This window comes from Rhodamnia argentea, chromosome 2 (assembly GCF_020921035.1).
Source record: "Rhodamnia argentea isolate NSW1041297 chromosome 2, ASM2092103v1, whole genome shotgun sequence".
In the NCBI taxonomy this organism is placed as follows: domain Eukaryota; kingdom Viridiplantae; phylum Streptophyta; class Magnoliopsida; order Myrtales; family Myrtaceae; genus Rhodamnia; species Rhodamnia argentea.
The window spans coordinates 24,648,590-24,663,177 of NC_063151.1; the positions used below are offsets into that span (position 1 = coordinate 24,648,590).

The 14,588-nt window shown below is 42.0% G+C and overlaps 2 protein-coding genes across 6 annotated transcripts; both read right to left on the reverse strand.

The window, feature by feature from the left end:
* Positions 1-2,474: 2,474 nt before the first annotated feature.
* Positions 2,475-7,481, reverse strand: LOC115752712. 4 transcript variants are annotated; one of them, XM_030691017.2, is made up of 5 exons: positions 7,226-7,481; positions 4,924-6,363; positions 4,188-4,265; positions 3,320-4,123; positions 2,475-3,043 (listed from the first exon to the last, which is right to left on the reverse strand). In XM_030691017.2, the coding sequence occupies exons 2-5, from the start codon at positions 6,350-6,352 to the stop codon at positions 2,820-2,822; spliced, it is 2,535 nt and encodes an 844-aa protein (XP_030546877.1). In that variant the 5' UTR covers positions 6,353-6,363; positions 7,226-7,481; the 3' UTR covers positions 2,475-2,819. The 4 variants fall into 4 exon arrangements, with proteins under 4 accessions (XP_030546877.1, XP_048131338.1, XP_030546873.1 ...); XM_048275381.1 differs by having other exon boundaries at positions 3,320-4,128; positions 4,199-4,265; positions 4,924-6,369; XM_030691013.2 differs by having other exon boundaries at positions 4,924-6,369.
* A 1,523-nt stretch (positions 7,482-9,004) lies between these two features.
* On the reverse strand, positions 9,005-12,054 carry LOC115752723 (uncharacterized protein C1450.15). 2 transcript variants are annotated; one of them, XR_004016782.2, is made up of 9 exons: positions 11,842-12,054; positions 11,677-11,742; positions 11,544-11,586; positions 11,384-11,438; positions 11,142-11,190; positions 10,746-10,813; positions 10,495-10,603; positions 9,547-9,723; positions 9,005-9,405 (listed from the first exon to the last, which is right to left on the reverse strand). XR_004016782.2 is itself a non-coding variant. In XM_030691043.2 (8 exons), the coding sequence occupies exons 1-8, from the start codon at positions 12,034-12,036 to the stop codon at positions 9,610-9,612; spliced, it is 699 nt and encodes a 232-aa protein (XP_030546903.1). In that variant the 5' UTR covers positions 12,037-12,054; the 3' UTR covers positions 9,005-9,609. The 2 variants fall into 2 exon arrangements, 1 of the variants encoding a protein (XP_030546903.1); XM_030691043.2 differs by having other exon boundaries at positions 9,005-9,723.
* Positions 12,055-14,588: the final 2,534 nt, after the last annotated feature.

Here is a 14,588-nt window from a genome sequence, read left to right on the forward strand (position 1 = left end):
CATAAACCTATTGTACAACAACCAATTTAATCATAAATCTTTCAATTGTGTCATATATCTTTTGAGGATTTGCTAATTTAATCCTAAACTTTTCAATTATGCCAACTTAGCCCTAAACCTTTTAACCATTTTGTCAACGTAGTGCTTTCACAAAGCTATCCAAATAATAGTTTTAGAACTAAATTAACAAAATTTCAAAAAGTTTAGGATTGAATTATCACAATCGAATTGTTTAGGACTAAATTGACAAATCATCAAAATGTTTAAGACTAACATGACACAATTAAAAGGTTTAAGACTAAATTGGCCGCCGCATAATAGGTGTAGAACTTTTCGGATAATTATCTCAATGCTATGAACGCACACACATGAACTCCATATTAACTTTAAAAAAAAAAAAAAAGGAACCCATCATTCGCTTTTAAAATTTCTCGACATGCCAAAAGTTTGTCTAGTGCCCCCCAAACGTTTACAAGTGAGACCACACGAACAAGTGGTCTTAATGCCCTTCAATTCCACCCACATTGCCTGCTCATCATATAAGCCAGTGGCAGAGTACGACAAAAGGCCTTTGGGGATTAAGATTTGGGCTACAAGCCACGGTGCGCGACGATCATCGGTGCGGGGAAAACTAACGAAAATGACCGCCCGCTCGACAAGAGGGTCGTCGAACAAAGCCGGGCGTAATCAAATGTTCTGTCGGGTCTTCATATCGGATGGCATGTTCCAGGGTGCTAGCCACTGTCAGCTGAGAAAAACACCATCAATCCCAGTCCTTCCCACTTGATTCGACGGCTAGCCCGCACACCTGATGGACCGAGTAGAACTAATCAGTTCGGGGCTTACAAGGTAACGATTCTCATTTTAAAAAACGATTCTGATTAGAATTATTTTTTCCAATTATGTTCTCTAATTGAGTTTTAGAGAATCAAAACGTGTATGATAACCGCATAAAATTTATGTTCTTGAAACAGAAATGTATTTGGTAACTGCTCAAAATTTTTGTTCTCGAAAATAATTTCTCTTCCCAATTTTTGTCATTTAAGTAAAATAGTTACGTAGTTACTTTGTGAAATTTCATCATACATTTCGAATTAATTAAAAATTAATTTATATTGATTCTTTTATCTAACATATTGCATATAATATTTTTCCGTAATATTCTGTCTAATTGTTATGTCATAACGAGTCATTTTAAGATTAAAAAATGATAGACCATGTTGGGTTAGTTTGTGATTTCATATTAGCTCGAGACCTCGTCCGCCTATACCAAATCGCAACGAAAGAATATCAAATTTGATCTTAATGTAATCGATGACATATGTATGTGTACACGCAAATGAAGTCGCCACTAGTCTTTAAGGAAGTTAGATCGAGAACCTTGTTGAACAATCTAAAGAAACCGTTCGATTCTACGCAACTAGAGAACTCTAGGGTCTAAGGACTTGGTTACATCGATATTTCCACCAAATTTTTAATTCATTTTTTAACCTATGAGGTCAACCAATGCTAAGTATTCACGCAGAATGTTTTTGTCTTTTTTCAAATTTTCTAAAACTAGACTAAGTCTAAAGTACTCAAATCTAAGCAAATCATAACCAATGAAATCAAGTGCACAATCAAGGAATGATATTGATAAATTAAATCATAAAACTCTAATGAAGTCCTAAAGGCTTATAGAAATGTGGTTCAGGTTTAATTTCAAAGGTGTTTATAATTTTCCTAAAAAAGAATAAAATCTATGAAATCTAGGGAATCTAGGCCCATATTTATGAAAATAAGGTTAAACTAGCCTAATCTAAACTTCTTCTATTTTTAGGGATTTTCTGAATTTTTTTAGAATTTTTTATATTTTTTTTATTATCTTATATATTTTTCTTTGAAAATGAGACATCGTTATATTTTAGGTTGAGTGAAAAGTGAGAAAAAAAATTGAAAGGAAAAAGTGAAAGATGTGTTATGTTTTGTGATTCTCAAAAATTATTCTTTTTTCGTAACGAACTTTTTTTTGTTCTTGTTTTTTATCCAAAACTATTTCCGAGAACAGAATCAAAATCAAAATCACTTACATTACCAAACATGATTTTCATCTTTTTTTGTTCCAGAAAACAAAATTAAAGAACCAAAATCGTTACTATGCAGGTCCTTCATTTTTGTGTGGAAGAAGGTCCAAAGTGGCCACTTGTTTAGACTAATCCTTCGTTTTGCACATGGCAAAACTAGCATGTGATAACGTTGTCCTACCATGAAACTAGAACCTACTGCAATGAATTCCCAATCTTTGTGCCCCCAGCAAAACTGAAACATGTCTCAGATGCTCCTCCACTGGGCACTTGTACAAATTCGGATGAATTGGGGTGGAGCAGCTTCTACTTCCTATCCGTGTGAAAGTAAGTGTAAGACTCAGATAATGAGACCGAGGCAGAGTGCAGAAACTCAGATAACTACAGCAAGATGATGAAACACTTCAATGATTTGAACCACTGGAAACGCCGGTAACTCTCCCCAAGAGTTACGGGTCCTCTTCTCCACAAAAGAGGTGCAAAATTCGTCCGAACATTTTTACAATGGCAGAGCATACCTTGCTCAATATCTCGCGTATGCCACATATTAGCACACGCTTTGCTTCTAAAGACAGCCCATATGTTCAGCGAAAAAAGAAGAAGAATCTATACGTCAGTTATCATTGTATATGAACAATTACGAGACCGTATTAAACTCTTCTTAGAGAACTTTCTTTCGGTCATTGCCTCCAAAATGCAGAGTTTAGAAGTCCATAATCAGCAAAAATTTGATGTGTCCATTGAGCAGCACGGGACTCAGTCCTCCCCAAAAATACAGGTGATACATGGAGGATCTTTAGCCTGGTCTTCGGGAGTGATCCAGTCCAAACAAGATTCATGGAATGTGTGACCACAGGGAAGAACAGAAATGGTGGGTGGACGGGATGGTATTGAGATAGGACCTGATCCTGGTACATATCGAAGATCCCTCTTGCACAGGAAACATTTGTGTCCAATGAGCTGGGAAGCTTCATCTTCAACTGCAATACCATAACTACTACTTCAGTTCTTTCAAGGTAAAAAGAATTACGGAATGTAGATGTCAACAATGTCACAGCATCCAGTCACAATTAATGATGCTACTGCTGCAACAATGACAAGGGCCATTAGTAATCACTGCATGATGAAGTTCTAGTCATAACGTAAGATACCACTGTGGCCTGAGATCATCCGTTGACCCAATTGCAAAGGCATACGATGCTTTTCCCAAGGCAAGTACCAACATAGAAAAGAAAATGCGGGGTCTGAAGAGATACCTTGCAATCTGATATGTGCAGAAAGTGCAGAAGAATTATCTTTTCCCGGCAGTGGACGAGCAGCCCATGGTACAATTCTTGGGGGTAAAGCCGGTGCCGAAGGTTGAGCAATTTGCCTTGTAGTCTGCCCTGCACGAGCTGCCGGAGAATGCTGAGGTAGAGGTGGATAATATGGATGCACAGGGACCCTATGAGGTGAAGCTAGAGGTAGAGAATTTTGACGTAGATTTGAAAGACATCTTACAGATTGAGCTTGGTGAGGGAGAAATGGAGCAACCTGGTTTGGTCCTTGAATATGTGGCTGAACTAAAGCACCCTGATGTTGGACGGGGAAATACTGCATTGGCTGGGCAGGGTAAGGAAATGCTGGCACAAATTGTGGTGTTGGGACAAAACCTGCAATGGATCGATGCTGCTCGGCCAAAAGGGGCAGAGGCAAAGCAACCTGGCGTATGGGTTGCGAAGGAGTAGCATTTTGTCTTGAAGAAGGTATATGTGAAGATGTAACAGGTTGTAAAGACGTCAAAGTTGGCCTTGAAGATGGGATGCATGGACTAGTGGTCAGTTGTAAAGTTTTTGCAGTTTGTCTTGAAGTAGGAACTGATGAATGAGTGATAGGTTGTGAAGGTATTGCTGTTTGAGTTGAAGAAGAAACTGATGATGAAGTGATGGGCTGGGTCTTCCTGCGAACCACGTTATAAGTAGCCGCTGGAAGTTGCGGTGCCTCCCTCTTACGAGATGGTCCAACAGGCATATTAGAGATTTGTTGAAGCTCAGGTTGCTTAACAGCGCTGGGTAACGCACCTGCATTTTACTAAAAGTAATTAATTACCAATGAGACCTAAAATGCAAAACTCTACTTATGTGCAAGAAGATTTGGAACTGCAGCTAAGAAGATTTGGAACTGGCTTAACCACATGATTTGTCCAACTTTGCCCTAGATTACCTGCAATCGAGTAGCAAAATATTTTTCTGAACCCTGATGAATACTTGTTGCAGCCTGCTAAACAAGGCATATGCATGGGATGGCATTTCACTGCTAGGAATTACTAAAATATACGATGTTCAAGAATCTCATTATAATGAGACACGGTCACATTTCTAGTCCATTCTTTCTTCTAGCTCTTCTGTCAGACAACAACTATTGAAATATATGCATGTTGAGAACTTGATGGTTGATGCCTGGTCCAGCGAAAACCTGTATATTCAATTCAGTTTGACTGCTTACATCCAGTCCGGCACTCTCTTCATCCTAATTACTCTACATGACTTATTCAAAGGGTTTGTGTCTAAAATGCATAAATAGGAGGAGAAGGACGTTGACTCTGTTTGTCTGACATATCACCCCATCGACCTCGTATTGCTGACGTGGCTGGTTTCCAGATGTAGAGTAGCATCTTATTGTACAAGGTTATACTAACAGCTCATAATAAGAGCAGCATAAGATGTGAAACCCTAATGGAGACAAAAGCATATGTGACCAAAAAGCGCATAATAAAAATGCCAATCAAAATCCATTTAAGCATGCATGTCCACGTGAGCTAGTAGTCAGGGACACATGCAAAAGATCGTAGTGGTTGACTGAAGACCTATGCATAAATTACCGGATTGACCATGCCGAGGAGAGAAGATGCTGTTACTCGGAGAAATTGATTTAGAGGGTACTCCCGAAACATTCCTGTCAACTTGTGTACGAGAATTACCCAGTGCATGAGAACCTGCTTGAGCATTATTCTGACAAAACGGAGAAGACAAAGATGGAAACCTGGTCGACCCATGCTGTGCCAAACCGCGCAGTACAGAGTGGTCACTGACAGGTGATTTTGAAGATGACACTAGATGACTTTGACCTATATTTGCAGATCTCATATCCAAGCTTCCTTGAAGACTTAGGTTTCCATTGCCTGATCCAGGATAGATGCATCTACCATTGCAATGCTGCAAGTGTAAATTGCCGCACTGGCTTGACCTGATTTCTTGGTGTCTACTGCAGAAAGTGGCATTTTGGTACCTTACAGTGTTACCATCCACATTCTGCAGTAGAGCAGAACCTACGGATGTGCTGTTTTCAGGATGCAACAGACTACCTTTTTGACCATTATTGCCCCCACCAGTTTCTTGAGTACTACAGCTGCTTGAGACAATAGGTTTTGAGCTCATCTCTGTGTGAGGTCCTGTTGAAAGGGTCAAAAGTCTTCCATCAAGTATTTCAGGAGGTCTGAACTGCAGCATGTTGGACATGTCACCGCTGTCCTCTCCTACTTGAACACTATCTGATCTTTGATTTAGCAAAGGTGCAAGTAGCATTTGGTCCTTGAGATTCCCCATTAACTGATGACTAGGAGTATTCTTATTGCTTGATTGTCCTTGCAACAAGTATTGTGAGCCTCTGCTTGAATTCGCCTGCATGATTTTCAAGTTTGCGGGAGAATTCTGAAGATTGGTGGCACCGTTGGCTACACTACTAACAACCACAGAATCATGATCTATCTGTACATTTGTTGCCCATGTCGGTCCAATTGTCCTCAGTCCTGCACTTGCATTGCCTCTGAAATCAGTATAATCTCTTGAAATCAATGGACCCCGGACACAGGGTCTACTATTCATCAAATTGTCCAATGTGACTGAGTTACCATAGGAGCTACTCTCAGGCACCCCAAAGTAGTTCCAACTTACGCCAGGAGTATGCAGACCTTGTCCTCGCAGGATGGGGGAGTTGCTATTTCTGCTAGTATGACTGGACCTGATTACTGAACTTGTCATATTACCGAACGGGAAGTCACCAACTGTAAGGGTAGCACTACCTGATGGGGAGTCCCTGTTGCCTGAATAAGCTGCTCCTTGCAGGTTCCCATTTGGAACAGGAGTTGTTGACGATGTACAAGGAGTGGGAAGATTGCTACTTTCATCATTACTCAATTGACCAACCATCGCAATAAAGCCATCACATTCATTGTTTAGCATATGGGAAGTAAGATCTTCATTCACTTGTGGACGGGAAGTGGGGGTTGACGGCTTGAATCCGCTTCCCATGTTGCCTCTACCTGTCACTCTGAACCATCATATATCCGGATATCTGGAAATTTCACTTCAAGAAACCATCCTACAGAAGGAAAGTGGCAGTCGCAGGAAAATTAACTTAAGTTGACGTACTCGTGTCGCATGGTCTGAGTAAACTGAAGTGAAGGGATCGATGACACGCGAAAGCTCCTATACTGAAGAATCAAGCCAAATGAGTGCGCATCAAGACAAAATCTTACTGTTTTAAGTGGTCAAGAAGATCAAATTTTCACCAAATGGGGACCAATATCACCATTATCTTCTCATTCTTAGGATTCCACAATGAGCTTCGCCCACGTTACTCATTACACGAATTTCGCAAAACCAATCTGTTTGCCAAACATTATTCTTCCGAAATCTCGCGCATCAAACAACAATCAAATTAAACAAGCAGGATGATGAATAAATCCATTTGTAACAAATTTCTCACTATTGACACAATGCCACTCTGAACAAATCACCCAATAACTCCACAATGTACGAGCCTTATCACACGGAGACCCATCACTACATAAGAAGAAAAAGCAAAACTAACTTTAGACAAAGAACAGGCAAAAATCGCAAAACCCCACTCACTACAAACAATCCAGATACCACCAAAGGACCTAGCTCACAATCGAAAAACGTACTACGCCCAAAGAAGGTTTTTTTCCCCCTTTTAAAATCGCTCGCGAGAACAGAGAACCGGATATGATCAATCAAACCCCTACGAAACAGAAGGACCGAGCACGAAACTTCGCTCCCAACAAAAAAAATGATCGGACCACTCGAACAGACACAAGACGAAGCAAAATGCGCGTGACAAGTAGGAAAGATCGAGCGCAAAGCAAAAAAAAAAAATCGTACTTGAGGTTTGATCATGAGAACAGCGGAAGGCCCGTCAAAAGTAGCCCACCGAGTTCGCGTCGAGAAGCAGCTCTCCAATAACCGCTTCGTCCCTAAGCGTCACCAAAAGCGAAACGAGGACGGCCAAGCGACTCTACACGAAACCGAAGAGGAATTAACGGGGGGACGAAAACGAGAATCTTCAAGTGAAGAGGAGGAGGAGGAGGAGGAGAAGAACGCAGAAACGCAGGCAAACGAAACTCGAAGGACGACGTTTTTTACTTACTAGTGAAGAGAGAGAGAGAGAGAGAGAGCAAGTGGCGCTGTGTTTGGCGCTTATGGGAGATCTCCAGGGGGAGTTTTAAAGGGTTCGGTGCGGGGCCCATTTCGCTTTCGCTCCACGTGTCACTCTCTCGCCTCGCAATTTTCTCTCTCTCTCTCTCTCTCTCTCTCTCTCTCTCTCTCTCTCTCTCTCTCTCTCGTGAAAAGTTTCTAATATCAGTCCGCTGATTTCATTTTGGGCCTGGCTAGTTAGCTGAAGAATTTCGAGCTTTATACTCATTTTCCTTCGAAGTAAGAAGTTCAAGCCATTCGAGCTTTTGGCTCTGTATATTGCTCGGAAAAATTTGCGTGGATCAAAAGGGTTTTAAAGCTCGAGAATCTCTTGAGCTCGAAGAGAAAAACCGATGTGTCAGTTCCCCCATCTATTTCATCGTCATATCTAGTATAAAGCGTCGCATCACCCAAACGATTATTCGATGGAAAACATTAATCATCTGTGCCGTGCGTCGATTTATTTCAAAATTATAATCAAATTAACTTATATACAATCTAACAAGGAGGGGATGAATCTAGACGATCGGTAAAGTAGCCATGGATCATTCTCGAGAGGAGACCTAAAGGAGTAGGGAACCTTTTTTCTCCAATGCGGCTGTTGATTCTCGATAATCAAATTCTTCACGATAACCCAATTCGATTCGACGTACTTCTATAGACATTCGTTTTTGTTGGCCTCTTACAAGTACTAAATTTTTCTTCTTTCTTTTTTTCCCTCCTTCCAATTTTCGCTTCAGACACCAACATGAAATGGTCATGAGTCAACTACACAACTATGCAAAAATGTAAACACAAAAAACACCGGCAAGATTACCGGCCATCCGATCCAGGGACGTAGGTTTTTTGGTGGATGCTCTCTGTCGGATCTCTAAGGAACGACCAACTGCACCCCTAAGCTGCACCCAGAGCTTGTAATCAAAAGCAATCTATCGAATAACTGGGGCAACACTTTTAGTGAAAATTTAAGGAAGTACTTCCGCGATGACCGAGATGAGAGAATGCGTGAATCACGGATAAAGACGAATAGATGATGCCGCTTAATCTCTGAAACGGCCTGTGCCAGTTAAAGAACAGGAACAGCCCGCCAATGGAGAGAGGCACGAATGGTTTACAAGAATAAAGTGCTTTACAAGTAGGGTTCAATTGATTCTGTCTGTCGTAATTTCTTATCGGAATCACTCGCCAAGCCGCCCTCATTAATCTAGAAATGGTCATAAGCTGGCAAGAGAAAGCACACGCCCCACTCTGAGTCTCTCAAGTCTGAGATGCACTACTAAATCAGCAATCACGGAACATAAATCAGGGCGTGTTGCAGCAGAGGCACCGCCTCGGCTGCAATCTCCAATGAAAGTTACTCTCATTCTTCCTCCAACTGTGGAATCAAGAAACAAAAGTTCCCGTCCCTCATGCCAGGCACTCCGTTTGGTTTTCGACACTGCTCTCAGCTATAAGCCGAGAACCAAATGGAAGAAACACCAACGCACAGGAAAATACTTTAACTACAACAACGACGACGACGACAATGACAACAACAACAACAAAAATTTGACAGCAATCATACAATTACGAAACTAGGTTAGCACAAGCTGTTCTGAGTCTCCTGACTGCACTCCTACATAAGTATGTACAACATTAATGGACAAAACTTTTCCTATCAAAAGTTTGCGTCTTCACTGAAAGCTTTTTCACTGCCTTTAAGTTGACGCGTTTTGAGAAGCTAAATAATTACATACCAGGGTGTCAATGGGACTGCTGTCGTCATTGAATAAAGCAGACCTCTGGTGTCTCAAGTTTCTTTTGCTTTCACTGCTGAAAAATAAAGGATCTATTGGCATTAACATCAGTTAGCGGTTCAGGTGTGCACCCTGAAAACCCACACCCGTGAAGCATATCATAAGTGGATGAAAAATGTTAAGGTAGATTCCTCGAGGAAGCATATGAAACTAGGAGGGATAATCATATCTGCTGTTAACAGGATTTGTTTGATTTGTGAAGGGTAAGGGTATTGTAGTCATCTCTAAAGCAGCTCCTGCAGCACAATTGCCAATGATATGCCCCGAGTCAGTCCACTAGTCTACTTTCACATGATGATGTCCATGTCGAAGGAGAATAAAGCCCAGAGATGCCACCATTCCAACAAGATACCCTATTATGGCTCCGTAACTCACACAGATAGGCCACTCCTGTTAAAGAGAAGGACATGAACAGCGCCTTATAATATAAAGAGATGCAATATGCTCCACTGAAGAAACTAAACAGAGAAACAGATATTTAAAAAGCAACTTTTACATAAACACAACAGGGTGAATTTCCATCCGACTTTCAGAAGATGCAATTCGTGGTATGAATAAATAGAAGCTAGATCAAATGAACTTAGAAACCTTCCTCCTTATAAGAAGTCAAAAACTAGTTCACTTCAAAAGAAAAGAGTCATGACTACTATACTTCTTTCTTTTCTTCTTTCACTTATTTTAATCATCTTGCTGATAGGTCTGCAGAGCCAGACATCCAAGATCTACAAATTAGCAGACAACCTTTCAGCTTGGCATAAAACTAGACAACAAGTAACAAACTTAAATCATTAACTCATTTCCTCAGCTCAAAAAGGAAAAGTCACACACAGTGTTGGAAATGTGACATAGCTAAAGTAATCAGAAATCAGTGGTCCTACATACAATAATGAAAATTCCAAACAAACCATCAGTAGCTTTGCATCAATTCCTTCAGGTAAGAGTGCAATACAGAGTCACGTAAGTCGTATCCCCTCCAAGGACGAATCCATTTCCGACTAAGAAAAACCCTCAAATGAAGGTAGTTGCAATGACCCAAGAGAGCACTATCTGGGTAGAGAAGTGTCATAAACAGAAACAACTGGAGTAACAGAAAAGTTTTCCAGATTTACCTACACAGAATCCACATCAAACACTGACGAGCTTGTAGTAAGGAGAAAGTACCTGCCATGGCCTTTCCCAATCAAGTGGCATAGGCCATGCACCAAACCAAGCTCCAATAATTGCACCATGAGCAGGCAGGCAAATCATGAAATCCATAGAACTGACTGGCCTGTACATTCAGATAAAAGTTAGGCCCAATGTTGAAGAGTAAAGGCTCTCGTGAAAGATCCTTTAACAGTGAAAACATGAAAAAGTACCGCGCCATGGATGTGACATGATTTTAGAAAACAAAATACTAGAGAGTAAATTACTTTGTACATGCAAAGATACGTTGCCAACTGTTCCATGAGGCACCGAAAACACAAGCGGCCGGCACAACCTGCCAAAGGATGAAGAATTAGTTTTAGAAAGACTACACTAGCCAGTAGCCACTAAACAAACTGATGCAACATGTACAGACAGCAAGACTCCAATTACGAGTTTTCCAGACTAGAAGATGACTGATACTTTTCTCAATAGCCAATAATACTTTTCTCTATGCTCAGGTTAGCTATTAATGGCCAAATAGAACAGAAAATAACATTGGAGGCCCACTAATGAGCAGATTTAACAGATAACATGCCAAAAACGCAGCACTAAGGTAAGCCTGCAAGAAGAAACATATAGCCATATTTCCAAAGGAATCAAAAGTGAGAACAAAAACTTACAGTCAAGGTCGACATCATGAGGGACCAATTAATGGTATTCACTAAGTACCTGTGGAAGAGTAGAACAACAACTGACATCAAAACATTCAGCAGGAAACCGACAGTTCAAGTGAACTCCCAGTTACATTCCAGATGAGTTGGTAAGCTCATCTCATTGTTCTAATCTCCACCCCACTAAACAAACTCGTATAGATCCTTGTAAGAACGAATGAGCAAAAACCTAACATCCAAAAACTACTCACTGTGTCCCAACAGGCGCACCCAACGCAATAGCTCCCAAAGCATTAACAAGAGCCCCTGCAAATTTTTATACATGCAAACTATCGACAAGGGAACTTGAAATGCCGCGTAAGTTAGAAATTCAATACAGGACAAAAAATCTTCTAAAAGAAGAAAACAGACCGGCCGGCAATGCAAGCGCACCACGAATGAGAGCTCTGATATACTGCGGAGATTTGCAAAAAAATGCTGAGATACGAACTCCAGTGAACTAAATTCCAAGTTATCGATGAAAGATGGAAGAAACAAAAGCTACCGAGGTTTGTGCAGGCCTCTCTCGGACAAGACTGTAGAGAAGGATCACGACCGGACACTCCATGACCTTAAACCACAAAAACCTCACAAAATCAACTGAGAAAGCCCCGAAGACGGTGGCGCGTAAGCTAGACGACAGCGAGAGAGAGGCGATGAAATTAAGTACCCAAACGAGGCGGAGAGTTCGAGAAGGATCGGAGACGAGATCGACGGATTCGACGGCGCGAGCGATCCACAATGCCGCCGCCAAGATCAGCCCGCATGCCAAGTGGAGCGAGAAAGCGTAAAGCGAGGCGAGTTCTCCGGTCGTGGAAGCTTCGTCGGAGGTCTTCGGCTTCCTCTTCTTCTTCGTCCCCTCCATGGTCGCCGAATCGGCCTGATTCCAACCGGTGGGAGTCGTCGTTTGAAAAGAAGAGACGGTCCGAAACAGAGTAGCCGGGTCGAATATTGGCCTCGGTTTGGGTCGGGTCGGGTCGACTGATGTGCAAGTTTTGTCTTTTTTTTTTTTTGTCTTTTTTCTTTTTCCAATGGGATTGATAAACGAGATAATTATTTGCAAACTTCATTTGATTTTTCATTTTGGCCTGTCATGTTATTTACAAAATTACGATTTCAAAACGATAATGAGATAACAATTTTAACTCCAAAGTACCAATTTGGACTCAAATCAATTCGATTTAGAGCTGAGTCTTTTGTTTCCGAGTACGGGCGGTATTGCTAACTCCGTCCTTATAGATTGAACTCCTTCCACGTGGATTGTTCCAAGCATATCGATGTGCTCAATTTTATCCGGGTCGTTCTCCTTCTATTTGGTCCATTCGAGCATCTCGGTGATTCCGCATCCCTCGCTCGTTCACCACATCTGCACACTTAGAATACACATATTATCCACTTCAACCATGCGGGCGCGTCATTCCAGCTCGATTTCTTGGTGAAGTATCTAAAATACTGCCTCAGGCTCCTGACTCAGGGTAGGATATGCATGGTAACACTTCTGAAGGTGGATTTCTATACCGGAAGTGCTTCTAGAATAGAAATCCGTTTGGTGATGTAACTTCCAAAGCATAAATCTGTTTGATAAAGAAATTTCTATTTCTGAAGTTGTTTTTTTCTCAATTTGAGAAGTTACAAAAAAAAAAAAATTACTTCTCAATCGAAGAAATACTTCTTGAACGGAAGAAAAAAAACTCAAAAAGTAATTCTCATCTCACCCTCTTTTCGGTCATGCCTGCTTCCACCAACCTTTGCCGCCGCCCACTGCTAATCACCGCCTACCTCCACCCACGGTCCCCGGCCCTAATTGCCGACCACCACCATCGCCGGCCACCACGGACCTCCATCGGCCGACGCCCATCGCCGCATGTGACCACCGCCAACCGTCGACCATCGCCCAACGCCGCCCACCGCAGACCTCCGCCGACCGCCGCCCACCATCACCACTCGCCAAACGCCTCTCGTGGCCAACCACTACCCATCGCCGCCCGCAACCATCTCTATTAGCCGCCAATCGCTGCTGGCTATTGCCCATAGTTGGTTGCCAACCACCGTCGTCTCCCACGACCAACCGTAGACCGCCGTGTCGCCCACCGCCATAGTCTACCGTCGACCTCCGTGCGGAGTAAATATTAAAAATGAAGAAGAAATTTTTCGACCCTCGACAATAATTTTTCATAGAAGATTTTGCATTAATAATGTTTATAATGTTTCAGAAGTAGAAATTTTCAATCGTTATCAAACGAAAATCCCCGATCGTAAATCAACTTTTGCTTTTGAGAAGAAGTAGAAAAATCAACTTATGGTTAGAAATTAATTTCTGAAGTAGAAGTACCGTCATGGGCGCCCTTATTAGTATTTTCTAGGGACCTCGATATCATTTTGTCATTGCCCGCTCACTTCCTAGCATTTGCAACGAGGAGCTGTTCCCTCGACTCCGCTGAGCTCAGCATGATCACAATTTCTATTTTCTTCTTGCTTTTCACTTGCATGCTCTTCCTAGGGCATGAACGAGAGGACTGCAAGGTGATGTTTCCCCTAGTGGATGTGACTTGAGTGGAGGATCCCACAAGGCCAATAATTTCACTTGCTTGTTGAGCATGAGCACACACAGAATCTGCAATTTTTGCTGCTCCCAGAGCCGCCATGTTAAGTGTTGGCATAGGACTGTATGGTGCTCTGCTGTATCCTCAAACAGAGGAACGTAGTGAAACGAGAATGGGCATGGATGACGAGCCAAGTCAGGTAGATCCAGGAACAGCATGGCTAAGCTCTGGCAATGGAAGATCAAAGAATCTGGTCTGCACTGGATCATATGTTGTTCTGCAAGTACTCGCTGCCGCTGTATCTTGAATAGCGCCTAATCAACAATTGACTAGTTCTGATACGAGGAAACGATTCAGTTCCAGGGCCAAAGATAGTAGTCCTCGAACGAGCAATCAAGATCACACTGAGAGACTAGCCGCGTGAATAGAGAGTCCGAATTATTAAGAAAACTTGTGCTGTGGAGCTTGGGAATCCTTCTAGATGGTGATGGCCCCATTTAGTGCAGCGCAGTGCCACTGAGGCGACTATACTGAGGAGCATTTGGATGTACCGTCGTGCCTAGTGTATTTGAGGGAAAAGCTTCAATTTGGAATCATCTACATAGGATCCCATACAGAAGCAGCCTTACATATTGTGAAACGATGCTGGTATAGTTCGGACCTGGTTTCTTTGTCTCGGGAGGATAGTTTGTCTCTTGATTAGTGTTGAACTGGCGATCACTGTCCAGGCTGTTCAAGAATACCCTCATGAAATGGTCTATTTCCTCTGTCTGTGACGAAACTATTGATGTCGCTAGGGCTCTTCTAGATGTTTGCAAGCAATAATCAGTATAGCAGCTGAACAGGGTTCTTCGTCATCTACTTATGGGCGACA

Coding starts and splice junctions, on each gene's coding strand:
- LOC115752712 (XM_030691013.2), bottom strand. Junction 4,266..4,923: donor TCCTCGGCATGGTCAATCCG/GTAATTTATGCA, acceptor ACTCGATTGCAG/GTAATCTAGGGCAAAGTTGG. Junction 3,044..3,319: donor TGCACATATCAGATTGCAAG/GTATCTCTTCAG, acceptor ATGGTATTGCAG/TTGAAGATGAAGCTTCCCAG.
- LOC115752723 (XM_030691043.2), bottom strand. CDS start 12,036: ATGGAGGGGACGAAGAAGAAGAGGAAGCCGAAGACCTCCGACGAAGCT. Junction 11,743..11,841: donor GAACTCTCCGCCTCGTTTGG/GTACTTAATTTC, acceptor TTGTGGTTTAAG/GTCATGGAGTGTCCGGTCGT. Junction 11,587..11,676: donor AGAGGCCTGCACAAACCTCG/GTAGCTTTTGTT, acceptor AAATCTCCGCAG/TATATCAGAGCTCTCATTCG.